The sequence below is a fragment of the Ochlerotatus camptorhynchus genome, unplaced genomic scaffold (genome assembly GCF_037179485.1).
Source record: "Ochlerotatus camptorhynchus isolate MF236.1 unplaced genomic scaffold, CSIRO-AGI_Acam_v1.1 ptg000124l, whole genome shotgun sequence".
Classification (NCBI taxonomy): Eukaryota; Metazoa; Arthropoda; class Insecta; order Diptera; family Culicidae; genus Ochlerotatus; species Ochlerotatus camptorhynchus.
Window position 1 is genome coordinate 1,058,524 of NW_027040614.1, and position 14,731 is coordinate 1,073,254.

General features: G+C 42.1%; 1 protein-coding gene across 1 annotated transcript; it reads right to left on the bottom strand.

The window, feature by feature from the left end:
* Nucleotides 1-283: 283 nt before the first annotated feature.
* Nucleotides 284-14,383, bottom strand: Nf-YC (nuclear factor Y-box C). Its single transcript, XM_065220297.1, has 4 exons — nucleotides 14,070-14,383; nucleotides 1,086-1,706; nucleotides 827-1,024; nucleotides 284-756 (listed from the first exon to the last, which is right to left on the bottom strand). Exons 2-4 carry the CDS (start codon nucleotides 1,704-1,706, stop codon nucleotides 412-414), a joined length of 1,164 nt encoding a protein of 387 aa, XP_065076369.1. The 5' UTR covers nucleotides 14,070-14,383; the 3' UTR covers nucleotides 284-411.
* Nucleotides 14,384-14,731: the final 348 nt, after the last annotated feature.

A 14,731-nucleotide genomic window follows, 5' to 3' on the forward strand; every position in this document is an offset into this window, starting at 1 on the left:
CGCCTCTATTTTGAAACCTAGACTGCAATCATGTGACTTCGATGCGTCGATAAGTGAAGCGTCTAAAATGGTTTATAACTTTAGAGGATCGATGGATAGAGACTGTTGTGATAACAGTATGCACGCTTCCGGTTTTCTAAATTCCAAGATGACGACGTTTGGCTTGTGGAAAACTGTCAAACACCCAACAATATGGATATGTTCAGAACGGGGACGACGTGTAGAGGCCGGAAATCGATTGGAAGTGATATCCACAGCGGTTCAAAGGACTAAAACAATTCCTCAACATAGGTACTCCTTAGTACACACCTTGTTCTGTTATGGCATCTGATAAAACTCCTTACAAAATAAATCTACCTATCTACATCAACTAACTCTAATCCTAGAACCTACTTTCGCCACTTTGCCTCACTATTCATGAGGCGGCTGATGTTGCTGCTGCGGTTGGTGATGGTGATGATGATGATGTTGCTGAACCAACGTCGGAGATTGCTGAATGATGTGAGTTTGTGCTTGGTGATGATGTTGTTGTTGTTGTTGCTGCTGCTGTTGATGTTGTTGAAGTTGTTGCACCTGTGCCGCGTTCAGGAATACCCCCGCCGGGGCCGCCTGGATGATGGTTGGTGCTGTCTGCAGTTGCGGTGCCTGAATGATGATCGGTTGAGGCCCGCCATGTGAGGTGGCACCCGCTGCAGCCGCACCCTGCAACTGCATCTGCGAGCGAATGAAGTTGAGCTGGTTTTGCGTCAGGGGGATCTGCAATGGTGAATGGAGAACTTGTAGGGGGAGGGGGATCGATTGAGTGATTGATATTGAGGTTACTAACGGGAATGTGTGTCACTTCGCCGCTCGGGGTCAGGACTTGTTGGACCAGCTGGAATGGTTGTGCCGTCGATGCCATCTGGGTCGGTGTGATGGCATTGGCTGTGGTTGGAACTGCCGTCGTCGTATGCATGGTGGCCGTCCCCGTGACTGGATTGGTGAGGATTATGTTCTGTGTCGTCGGGCTGGTGATGGTGGTGATCTGAAACGGAACCGAATGGTTAATCATGCAGGGTTTCTAGCTGAAACTATTCCTAACTTACCTGCGGCGTTTGAGCTTGTACCGATTGCGTCTGCTGCGTCATGTGCGGTTGTTGAATGATCTGCTGAGTCATGACGGGCGATGTTTGAACCTGAACGATGTTGGTCCCGCTAGTGCTGGGCCCAGCGCCACTGGTCGTCGTCCCACTGGTGCCTTGCAGGGCTTGCTGGTGCTGCTGAGCCAACTGGAGGTAGTACTGTACGTCGTCCGTCGACGATTTGGTCTCGAAATCCCTCCGGACCGGTTTGATCTCCTCCCGCGGGACGATATCGATCAGAAAATCAAACTGATCGTACTTGGCAATGGCCATGGCAATGTCACTCCGCTGCAGGGTGCGCCGTTTGTTGTCCTCGGTGTGCAGCCATGCCCGCAGAGTCAGCTCCTGGATGAAGATTTCGGCGGCTTTGGCAAAGAGAAGGGGCGCCTCGGCGGAAATCATCTTGACGTCTTCGTCCAGCTTCATGATCTTTTTGATCCGGGCCAGCGGGAGCACCTGATTTCCGGGTTCGACGTGCTTTATTCGCTGCATGTCCTCCATCACCTCCGGCCAGAACTCTTCGATGGAACGTTGGGCTTCGCTCATCTTTTCCCCCGAGTGGCTCCCGGAACCGTGGTCGGTCATCTGGAATTGGATTCAAGAGGGTGTGATGAATATAGCTCGGAGGTTATGAAATCTTGAGTTGAGATGATATTCTCGCAATCTTTGATTAGATTCTGGAAGCAATATTATAGGAAAGGTGATTAGGCCTAGATTTGAAGTCTTCCATATTTATGCATTAAAGTGACCACCTTATAGTATCAAATTCAGTATAGAATTATTAAACCTACACACTTGGAAATAACTAATTTTACACGTGACGGAATCCGTCTTTGACATAAAAGATGAGACGTAAACAAACATGTCATGTAATATTAAGTGCTCCGAGACTGAAAAGTTCGTTGCTCGACGAAAAGTACGTTTGATTGAGCTGTATTTCACGTCTGTTATGACTCAAATTTATGTCAAAATTGACGCTCGTATATGTCACACCTAAATTTACATGATTTTTTCTAAGTGTGTAATGAATTAAATTAAAAAAAATCTTTGAAGACATGTTGAAATAATCATAGAAATTCCCAAAGGTAGTCTGAGAAAAGCTCAAAGGAAATGATTTACTTAATTCAGACATTTAAAACGCTGAAATCAAGATTCTGAGACGACTTTGATTGGTAACAATTATTTGAAGATTTTGGTTTACAAAAACTATTCAAAATTATGGGTCCAGAAGTTTAAGAAAAGTGTAACTGTGTGTGAAAATAGAGATTTCAAACTCCTCTATCGTACACAAATTTAATTCTAATTCTGTATAATGAAAAAAATTCAAGGTTCAAAAATTAACAAAAATATTAAAAATGTCGGACAACTGACAACGATAAAAACTTTGTAAGATTGCAAAAATTAGCAAAAAATTCCGTATCTGATGCTTAGGAACAATTAAGGATTTTCACTGAAATCATTTATGAAAACCGTGTACGATCTTAGACTTGATAAATTTCCGAAACTCTGGGACATTGCTATTTACTTTAGATCTCAGACATAATTTTTGGTATCCCATTCTAAGGAAAGATTCTAAGTGGAATATTTGAGATATCGGAGAATCTGTTTCAGAATTTAATTCAAATAAATCCGGACATGGCAATCTTGTTGGGGTTTAAAAATACGTTTTATTTTCGTAGTTCAATGTAACAGCTATACATAAGACCATTGGTTCAGTCTTTCTTTTTACCATAGGCCATTGCTCGAACTTTTCTTCGTACACGGCCCATTATTTTTTGCATGAGCACTGTTCCCACTTGTTTGGCTGCCAAATGGCATTTCCGCTTGAAATCTTTCAGGTCAATTGCAGTTTCTCCCTCTTTCTTCAGTGCTTGTGCTGCACAATTGACCAGTATTCCTCAATTGGCCTTAGTTCCGGAATATTGACCGGATTCATCTCCTTGGAAACCACTGTGACGTAATTTTCGCTGAACCACTGTTTGGTGGAATTTGAGTAGTGGCCTCATGCTGTTCCAGAAAAGTCAGTAGTTTCTTCCGAAGAGCACTCATCCTGGTAAATTTGCTGGTTCATCGTCCCAAAAGTAACGAAAGTTTCGCTTTTCAGCCCACAACTGCAGCGGCGCCGGTGGTGTTGTGGTAAGCGTGATTACCTCTCACCCCAGCAAAAAAAAAGAAGCCCACAACTGCAGATTGCTTGCCAGACAAGGAACTTTTTGGGGAATTTCGTCTTCTTTTTGGTTTTATATTCTTCCGGTCAACCCAGAAATTTGATCGAAAACTGCCAGGAGCGGATAAACCGGGATTTTCGTTTCAAGCGTGCTGGATCGAATCGCGACGTGCTTGCTCCGGTGAACCCATGCTGTAAACAAATTAACTTATCCTGACAACCAATGCCTACTGTGATTGTATACACTCTGGCAAGACCTGGATTCAAATCTGGCCGCCTTTATTGTTCTTTCTGCATAACAGAATTGTTAATGTAGCTCAACTCTCGCAGAAGATTCTGCTCTGATCCTTCGTTCGAGATTGGATACCCACGGCAGTACGAATTGAATAGTTCAAAAATAAGAAGCGTATTCCGGAATAAAGCCTCCAGTATGTGACCTTTGGGTAAAGCACGTGGACGTGCCGAGTCATAATGAGTTTTGGTGAACTTTTCCAATACTGAACCGTTCTAAATTTAAATCCAATCTATGGATATCGCATTAGCCATTTCTTCGGTTATCTAGGTAGCCATGACAAATATTTAGATTTTTTTTTAATTTGTTATCTTAAAAAAGGAATGTTTTAGTTAATATTAATTTTTATTCATTGAATTCAATTGTGAACAAGGATTGTTTAAAATATAACTAAAAATAATTAACAGTTTACAAATGTCCACTATTGTACATCACTACAGCACGAAGAAGCTGCCGATCATATACTTCAGAGGTTTCTGGGGCCTTGACACGATTCCAAACAATTTGAAAATCGAAATGTACAGTTTCACTGGCTTGCTCCCCATATTTGCTCAAACCACTTCCAGTGATTTTACAAAATTCTGGGACATGGTATCGCAAAATATGGAATTTGGAGCTATTGGGTAAGCTGGCTGCAATCCACGTCCTAGAAAAGTTCTCAACATTTTCTACGTAATCTTCACATAGATTTTCTTGAAAACAACCCTTGTAGACAAGATCAAATTGATCGAGTACCTGCAATATAATTAGCATTATAAAACGATAATTGAAATAACGATAAGATTACTTGCAGTTCTTAGCAACTTCAAGGTTCCATCAGATTGCAAAACATGTCGATTTTGCAGCAGTTTGTGGCAATTCCGTCCGGTGAATCCGTATTTGCTGTGACGTTGGCAGCTACTGATACTTGCCCAATCCATAGCAGTGTCTGAATCAATGGATTCCACCTTCTTGTAGATTGCATTTATAATTCCAAGCGTAATGTGTAAGGAAGGCGGTGGACAGAGGGTTATGATTTGGTCGTCAGATGATCCGCACAGCAATGGCTCATCAATACAATTGAAAAAGTTTCTCGCCAGTTTATTTGCGGACCCCTGGCTTTTCCATGCCGCTGACATCTCACGAATATGTCCGAGAGTTCGAGGCTGTGCAGCTGTATTGCAAAGATTATTCTTCGGTGCGGTGCAATAAGGACAAGGAAATGTCGAGCTGTGTCCCATTATTCCACTAAGGAGGTTGACAATCTTCAAATCCCCGGCAACAAAGCACTTGAAATTGTTCAGGTGCAAGAGTGTACTCCATATATTTGCGATATTAGCATATTTTTCGGGGACTCCAGGAGCAACTGCTAACAGTAATAGCATTTTTACACCAGTATCCTTGCAATGGCCTCGTGTTTCATTCAACTTGGAGTTCGTGGTTTGAGATCTTTCGATAATAAACAGAGTCACTTTAAAAGAACCGCCCCCTCCGTCAACACCGATTTTACAGAACGAGCTTGTCAAATCAACGCCTCTTTTGGATATAACATGCTCTACCAATCCTTGCACGTCGTTACAATAGACCACTGTCTTCAAAACCATTTCTTCACTATCGTTCAAATAGAATGGTAATTCAGCTACCTCGAAAAAACGCTGGAGTGATTGGTTTAGGATTGTTATTTTGGAAGAGACGTTGGGGGCGATTTCGATGTCTAAGCCCCTTAGACAGGTGCTCAGTTGTAATGTCCGTCTGGTACTCAAATCGCAAGTCTTTTTTTTATCAAAAACAAATCGTCAGCGGACAGATGTGGTTTCCTTTTCACCTGAATACCAGTAGTAGTGGATTTCCAGCTGGATGGTAGTCCGTGTAGATTAGAGAGCTTTACCTGACCATCTCCATCCGTGGGTTTGTCCCTCATATACTTCGCAACGACAGGGTCTCCAGCATCTTGAGCGTTCTGGACAATCCCGAGCAAATTGCGCTTCGCTACAGTCTTCGTACATGTATGTCGTTTACCTTTTGCCATTTCCGAATAGCAATATGGACACAAACTCAACTGGCACTTTTTTTCGCATTACCCGAGGAGCTGGGTCTGCCACGTTTCCCCTTGGATTTAGGTGAAATTGTCACTCTTGCAGCAATGCATATCTTGCATGCGCAAATATCAGCGCTTCGAGTGGCAAGTTTTAAATTGTACTTATACTTGTACAGCGTGGTATTATCAGAATTATTCTGATTACTATTCGAATAAACTGTAAACGAACATGTTCGACAAATTTTTGTAGGATAATTCTAACCTATCGATCTAACATCGTGAAGAAAGTGTTGTTCGATAATATCAACCACCTTTGTTGATAGTGGTTGAAGATGCAGCTTCTTCAAGCACAGTATGCACACCACCAAACGATTTTCTTCGTGACTTTTCGGTTTCATGTTTAAGTTTTGCTGTTAGAATTATATGTGTATATAGATAAACGTTTGAATATTTTTTAATTAGATAGAGCCATACCAAAACGATGACACAAAACAACAAAAGTTCACTTTTTCACAAGAAACAAATACCAGTTGGTTCACAATACCACGTGCGCAGAATGCATATGACAGATAGGCTTTTAGTGTCATGACCTGCTACGATCAAATTGTATCCAAATCATAAGTTCCACTGATTTTTTTCAAACCATCCTTTGAAAAGGATGACTTTTGATAATTTTCAACCGTAATTCATACAAAAAAAAATTCTAGACCCCCCGATAGAACATTTCGAGGTTAGTCTCATTTGAAAGGGGAGAGCATAAGCTTTCGTTTGGTGAGTGTTTTAGCGATACTGATTTTTTTTTATTAATGTTGTTCTACCAAAGACACCGTGAATATATCATCAAAGGAAACCGTTCGGCATTTTTCAATCGAAAACGAATCGTCACTAGAGGTAACCTGTTCCAGACGTCTTGACTGCCGTATCGACGAGACCCTCTTGACTGGCCATGGTGTGGATGAACTCGATTGAAGTGAGGCCCAAATAGTAGCTGCTTTAGATAAAAACACGAGCCACTGGGATTGCTTTTTTTTTAATAATCCATTTATTTGTCAAGGCTCAAATGCGTTAGCTTTGCGGAGCCGAATATTTTTTACATGATTGTGTGTGAATATCATTTTCTTACAACTAATGTTAGTAGAACGGGGGCCGATTACTCGCGACTTACTCGAGATTAGGGATTACATTTATTGATCATTTGGAGGGAGGACTTCTTCTTCTTCTTCGCATTGCAAGCTTATTGCTTATGGCATATTAGCTTATGGCGTGCTCTCAACTTAGTGTTCTAGATGCACTTTCACAGTTATTAATTGAGAGCTTTCGATGCCTGCTACCATTTTTGCATTAGTATAATTGTATGGCAAGTACAATCATACTCAATGCCCAGGGAGTCGAGAAATTTTCCAACCCGAAAAATTCCTAGACCGGACCGGGAATCGAACCCAGTCCCCTCCAGCATGGTCTTGCTTTGTAGCTGCGCCTTTACGGACTGAGCTAAGGGAGGTCCCAAGAGAAAGCATTTTGAACTAATTTAAAACTTAAACGTAAAGGATGACTAAAACACAAAACATTAAACACATACATCAACAGCTTTAAGAAAGTCGTAAATAAGCTTCATAAAGTCGATATCACGGCAAGCCAAGACGTCTCTAATTGGCTTAAAGGGTTGTTTTCCTCGGACCCTAAGGGAATCACATAGAACGGATCTCGCCTCATGATACAAGGAGCAGGACCAAACAACATGCTCGATGTCGTGATAACCGTTTCCACAGGTACACAAGTTGCTGTCGACAAGCGTAATACGGAAGAGGTGGGCGTTTAACGAACAGTGATTGGACATGAGCCTGGACATTACACGAATAAAATCACGACTCTTATCCAACCCTTTGAACCAGGGTTTGAGCGACACCTGTGGGACAATAGAATGTAGCCATCTTCCCAGATCACCATCATTCCACTTTTGTTGCCAGTTGGCGAGGACTTGCTGACGAGAAATCGTGAAAAATTCGTGGTAGGCGATTTGTCGCTCATAAATATCGCCTTCCATAGCGCCCACCTTGGCCAGCGAGTCCGCTTTCTCATTGCCATTCTCATTGGGATAGATCAATGAGAAGGGACCCATACCAATCAGGACAATCAGGAATCTCCTGCCTCATTGTGAGATCGAATCTCACGGAAGAACAACAGAAATGATGGGAGACAGCGCGATTGGGGTTGAACGAGGAGGGGCCGATGTCCAGAGTCATGTACTCGTAGTACAAGCTCATGAATCGTGTCTGAGGATTCCGCTCTAGCAGCTTCTCAAAGTTTTCGATCACCAGCGGATTCATGACTTCACAGCGGATGAGGAACCGGGACGATAAATCCGCAAAACGATTTGTTAAGGGGAGGACGCCCGCAAGAACTTCAAGACTCGTGGTAACTATATTGAATCCTTTGGAGCTTCAATATGTGCGTCCCCGCCGCCGATTGAAAGCAAAAGCTACCGTACTCCAAAATCGAGAGAATGGTGGTCTTGTAGAGTCTTATCAGATCTTCCGGATGGGCTCCCCATGAAGTGCCGGTAATGGAACGAAGGAAATTGATTCGCTGTTGGCATCTCTGCCTCAGATAAGCTATGTGTTTTCCCCAAGTGCACTTGAAATCGAACCAGACACCTACATACTTAAACGACATGCTGTGAGTGATTGTTCTACCCATAAGTTCAAGCTGAAACTGTGCTGGATAAAGCTTCCAAGAAAAAAACAATCATCTCTGTTTTCTCCGGAGAGAATTCGATACCCAGATTAATTTCCCAAGTAGACAAATTATCCAAGGTATCTTGAAATGGTCCTTGCAGGTCCGGTGCTGTTGGTCCAACCACGGAAACCACGCCGTCATCTGCAAGCTGCCTTAGCGTGCAATTTTCGGCCAGACAATCATCAATGTATTTGATATAGAAATTGTACAGGAGAGGACTTAAACATGAGCCTTGTGGAAGACCCATGTAGCTGATTCGTGCAATTTCCGAGTTGCCATGAGAGAAGCTCATTCGTTTCTCGGACAACAAATTAAACAGGAAATTGTTGATAATCGGAGAAAGGCCACTCGCATGGAGTTTGTCCGAAAGGATGTCGATGGGACGGTACGAATTATGATCCGACGCGGGTTTACCGGGCTTCTGGATGGCGATAACTCTCACTTGTCTCCAATCATCCGGAACAACGTTGAGCTCAAGGAATCGATTGAACAAGTTCAACAATCGCCTCTTTGTGACGTCTGGGAGGTTCTTGAGCAGGTTGAACTTGATACGATCAATTCCCGGAGCCGAGTTATTGCATGAAAGAAGAGCAATTGAGAATTCTACCATCGAAAACGGGGAGTCCATGTCATCCTTTTCCAGCGGCGGATCGCGAGTGTTGCATCGAACCGGAACCGAATCGGGACAAACCACTGGGATTTTTGCTGTGATTCAGAAGAGACTGATTTAGCTAGATCTGAAGAAATACTTCCACAATTTGTCGAACGTTCCTCAAAACCGGTGAGTTGTTGTTTCACTAGTTTTATGTATAAGGGAGGACAGATTCTCTCACTAGCTTAATTTTTGAGTAAACAAAGTATTTAACCGAGTAGTAAACCTTGGCAACGATTTGCAAAACGTCAACACTCAACAGTGACGGAAGACCCGGCACATCCGTTAAAGTGGTCAATTCGTAAAAAAGAATCTAGAGTTTCGCGTTTTTTTTTTTAAACAACTTGTTGTGATTCTGCATGAATGAATTTGGATTTGAGACCAGGATGTGCACCCTGTTGGCCACAGGACGGTCCTGTGGAAGATTCGCAACACCCGTAAAGGTGGTCAGTTCGTAGAAAAGAACCTAGCGCTCATCGATTTTTTTTCGAAATCACTTATTTTGATGCTACATTAATGAAGTTTGAATCTGGGCCCAGCATATGCCCTCTGCTGGCCAAAGACTTCCGTTAAAGTTGCGGTTCGTAAAAAAAATCCAAGAGACAATCCTAGGGGCAAGACAGCTCCTAATCATGAGAAATTTCTGAGCTGCTTTTGATGCACCTCGAGTAACTCACATTGCACAGTGAGAAAGATCACTGTCATTTGCTTTCTCACTTTTCGCATCACAGCAACATATGAAGGCGCACCTTCATGCAAACGTGAAAAGCTGCTGTCAATCAAAACAACAAGAAAAAAAAACATGTTTACAGAACGCAATAACTCAGCGAAACTCGGAGACACTTAAATTGATTGATTTGATTATCCTGCATCATCTCTGCTTAATAACCTCCGTTCAACCCTTACCAACTGTGAACGTGAACGGAACCTATTGCTGCCTAGCTGCATTACACTTACCAAGGGCGAATGCTTGTCCGGCTTGATATGGTGGAAAAACTCGATCTGCCTGACCTGACGTACTACAATACTCGTCGAAGCAAGCCCGTTCCCATGGCTTGGCTAACTGCCGCTGGATGAAACTGCGAAACGAGCTCTGAATTACCACTGTGCCGTTCTAGTGACGGTGGACATCCATCTTTCCTCTTTTGATGCTACTGCTATGCCTTCCGGATGATCGTGATACGGTCCCGTTTCTGCGATACACCACCATGATTTTACTACAACCGTCGACGGTAGTCTCCTTTAAAGTATAACATCACTACATACGTGTGTTCTTCGGTTTCTCGTTGGCTAAGTCCATAGCGGCAGCGCTGACGATATCGAGTGATTGGTAGCGATCTTGTGAACTTAATCACGTCTCATGACGATCCTGTACTTGGTCTTAACATGGCCGTAGGAATGTAAAGAGAAAGTCGATGGAGATAATCTGTCAGCTTGATTTGTTCTTCGCCTTCCTGACCGGTTTTCACTTCGATTTCGTTCGGTTGATCGTTGATGGGCTGAAGTCCGGACGAGGATCGCACTCACCGGAAACATTGGTAACGGTTACTTCAACGTCCTCCTTCTCTTCGGCTTGGGAAATTACGGTGGCTGCTCTGGCTGAACATTCCGCGGGAAAATCTTTACGCTGTAGTTAACTTGCATGGTGCTAGCGAGAAGGGGATCGGAGTAAGTTATTACCATTTTCAATGGGACTGCTTTTTCGACTACTGGATGATCCTTTTGAGGTGACAACTGGGACTGACTGCTGAGGAGGAAGAACAGTTGCTAAAAGCTGGCTGGAACTGTAAGTTATTGCTGGTAGTAAGCAGGCACCGGCACAGGTTCTTCCATAATATTCAAGCTATTCGAAAGCCGCAGGATACACTTGGCTTACTTTGTTTACAAACAAAACTGACGTCTAATATGAGAAGCATAGCATAATACATGGCCGGTCACAAATTCTGCAGACCTCCGCTTACTCATAAATCAAATTAAAAGCAGGAACTCAGCGATGAGTAAATTTGCCTCATATTTTCCAAATTCCCGAATATGAGAAAAGTAATGATTGGATTCACTCCGTCTTTTGTTACTATTCCTAGACTGAGTAAAATTTTCGTCAATTTTCTCATTTTCCGGCAGATTTTTGAGGTTTTCCACAGGAAAACATGAGGCAAATGTACTCATCGCTGAGTTCCTGCACTTTCTGCGATTATCAGTAAACTAAACTCAAATTTGGGTCGTTTTCATTAGCCGTGAAAAGGAATATTTGCTCTACCTGCTAGCATTGCTAATTTGGAGGGGTGTGATTTTATTTGCGAGAAATCAACGACTAAAGCCATTGTTTACAAAAGCAATTACGCCCCTTTAAAATGTTAGCACTGACTTGTTCTGAAGCTACGTGAATGATCTAAGAATATCGATTTTGCTCCACCAGGCTCAATCGATTTTGGAACTTACTTAAAATCCCGCTATTTTCCTATAGTTCTAGAAACTTCCTGATGTTTTTTAAAACTTTCCTAGACTTTTTGAAAGCCTGGAAACTTCTTAAAAAGATCTGCTATTTTTTCTGAAATTAATGGAACTGTGATGATCTTCTATTAAGTTCCCCGATTAATGGTTCCAGCATTCCTGTTCATGAAACTTTCCAGAAGTTCTCAGAATGCATTTCTTGGAAGTTCTCTGGACTTCTATGAATACCTGAAGTTCTCTGAAGTTCTGCCAATTTTGCAGAAATTTTGTAACTTTCCCTGAAATTACAGGTTCAAGTGAGTTTCTTAAAATTGAAAAGAAATCATTAATGTAGGGGAAATTGCCCCTAATTTGGGCCCATACATAAATTCAGCAATCGACTAAATTTTCAATTGCGACCAAAAATATCCATTAGTACCGTCCCAATGACGCGTTCATCTAGATAAAATTGATAAATAGCAGATTTTTTAGCGATGGGCCCAATCTTAGATCCAAAGGCCAACATTAGAGCCATTTCCCTATTTCTTAGATTTTCTCTAAAGTTCTCAAAAGTTGTCCAACCACTGTTCAGAAAATTAAGGTGCATTCCTGATGATATTGAAACTAGGGGTTTCACCCGATAACTTCGCTACTGTTCGTATTTTTATTTGTAAATCAAATATAAAATGCTTTAATGATCCAAATGTGGTTTAAAGTGAGGGGAGTCACTGTGTCAATTGGATCTGTTTTGTTGCAAATTCTGAAGCTCACGAACTCTATTACCGACTTTGATAAACTCCCTAATTTGAAAAAAAAAACAGGTCCAATTGACTTAGCTTACTTTATCATTCAATCTCACTCACTTTAAACCACATATGAATGTTAAAGGCTTTTTAGATTTAATTTTAAAATAAAAATACGAACAGTAGCGAAATTACTACAGTGAGCTCTCTATAACTCGATATTGAAGGGACCATCGAGTTATAGAATTATCGAGTTATATAATAACAATCCCATACAAAATTGCTAACACAGTAGCCATGAAATTCAATTTTACTATGGTTCTATAACTCGATATCGAGTTAGTGGACATCGAGTTGTGGAGAGTTGACTGTAGATGAAACCCCCAATTAGAACTGCCGAAAGATCTTTGAGCTTCTCCTAAGTTCTTTAGACTTACCATAAGTTTCTAAGTATATTTTTTTAATTTCCCTGAATTTTACTGAGGTTAATTGAATTGCCTTGAACTCCTACACAAGTGAATCAATTTTGAGAATTGAACCCTTTTTCGAGTGTTTTGGTCTCAGATTCAAATTCATTCATGTTGCATGACAACAGATCGTTTAAAAAATTCGCTACGAATTGGGTATTTTAAGTTTGACAAATGCATAGGATTTCAACTTCTTTTTCTGAGCACAATGATATTTTTTTTCGAACCCATAGACTTTCATCTCGATTTTTAAATCAAGATTTAAAGCAAAATAATAACTTCACTGTTTGACACTAAACTAACAAATTGACAGCTTGCACTCATACAAAGTCCCATCGAGGGGTGCTAGCATGGTGATTTTTGCTCATGTAATCGGAATTATGTAAAACAGTTCCAGTCCATAATTGATTAAATTTTGTGTTTCGGTTCCATTTTTAATGCAGATTACGAATATGCATTTACCACAATACCCTTAAATAAATCAATTGACAACCTTTACGAATGTTTCGAATCTTTCGGAGGTCAGTTTTTTGCGCCCCTGGGTCTTAGTTGTTTATCAACCTTCAATCTTTATTATAGAAAAAAAAAATATATATCACGAAGCTCTGCGATCAGCTTCAGCTCGAAGTTCGACCGGTGCGAAAGTCAAAAACAAATTAAATAGCAGTTGTAACTAAAATAGTCAACCTATCAGCCTAAAGAGCAACGCACCGGTGCGGGTGGTCTTATAATGTGCGCAATGCGCTATATTACTTTGAACAAAGTCACCTGATAAAGATTATCACACCCATTCGGCAGTTGGTTCGAAACGGGTTTCTCATACATTCTTTTTTCTATGAAAAATCCGTTTCGAATGGAATACAGCAGAGCAGAGTGTGTGTTTACAACCAATCCATCATTGAGCAAAGCAATAAACCCTATCAATAAAATCCGCATCGAGTATCTTGCACCGCGATAACCCGTATGTGACAGCCACCAATCTCACGAATCGAATTAACTCGGACACCACTTTCGGCCTATCGTAATCAAGGACCATCCCGAGAGTGAACTGAACGACGAGACCTCCACCAATCATTAGTAAAGCAGCGGCAAATTTTTGCACCAATCATAGTGGCAGCGGCGTTGCTATTGGCTCCCTCGTTTCAAATTTGGTCGAATCGAAGCAGCCAAGTCGACGAGTGCTGCGAGGTAAAAGCTCATCGTCAGTCACCCACCACCACCGTCACCGCTGAGCAAGCGAAGCAAATGCAGGGCCAGCCGCAGGAGAGTGACTGAGTTCCGATATGGAATGGCACCAATCCTGAGTACCTGCCTGCCCTCGAATGATGAGTGATTCCCGACAAAAAAAAAACACAAAATCTCCCCAAACCATACACGATTGGCCAATCAAGCTGCCACCCGCAGCAAACTTAATCAATGCAAATAATACCAGAAATGCACTCACTTCACTGTTTACACTGCTTTCTTCCGCCCGAACACTGACTGATCGAGCAAACTACGCGTGAATCACACAACCGAGATGGAAGCGTAGAATTTTTCCACGACCGCGAACTTATCACTTCAATTAAATCACTCGCGAACAGATGACTTCTGAACCGGAAATGCACTACTTCCACCAATTACCGATTACGCACGACACGATACGTGTGGAGGTGCTCCAATAGGCAGGCGGCCGATATTCTCTCGGCTCTGATTGACCAGAAATTTTTACCAATAGAAACAAAGCAGCCACAATTCGATTGGCTCAAGCGAACTTTTTGACAGACCAGTGGCGTGTCGGCCACTCACCAATCCGACGATGAGTGGCTCTCACGCGTCGGTCGCTCAGCGACCGCCAGAGAGCTCACCGGCGCGTGGTTGCTCTCGAGCGGGTGAGAAGGTTGTCTTGAGTTGTTCAATGCGACGTTTGCACTGAAGGAATTTGAACGTTGATTTCGGTCGCTTTGGCTCGACTGAGAGGGAGAAGCAGACTCGACCAATTGATTTCTCGACACAAGATCTCACTAACACAACCTTGCTAATGTAGCCGTGTAAAATCGATTTGTTTATTATTTTAGCTGCCAAAATGTTGACTTGACATCGGTTTGTTTTTTTTTATTTTCAACC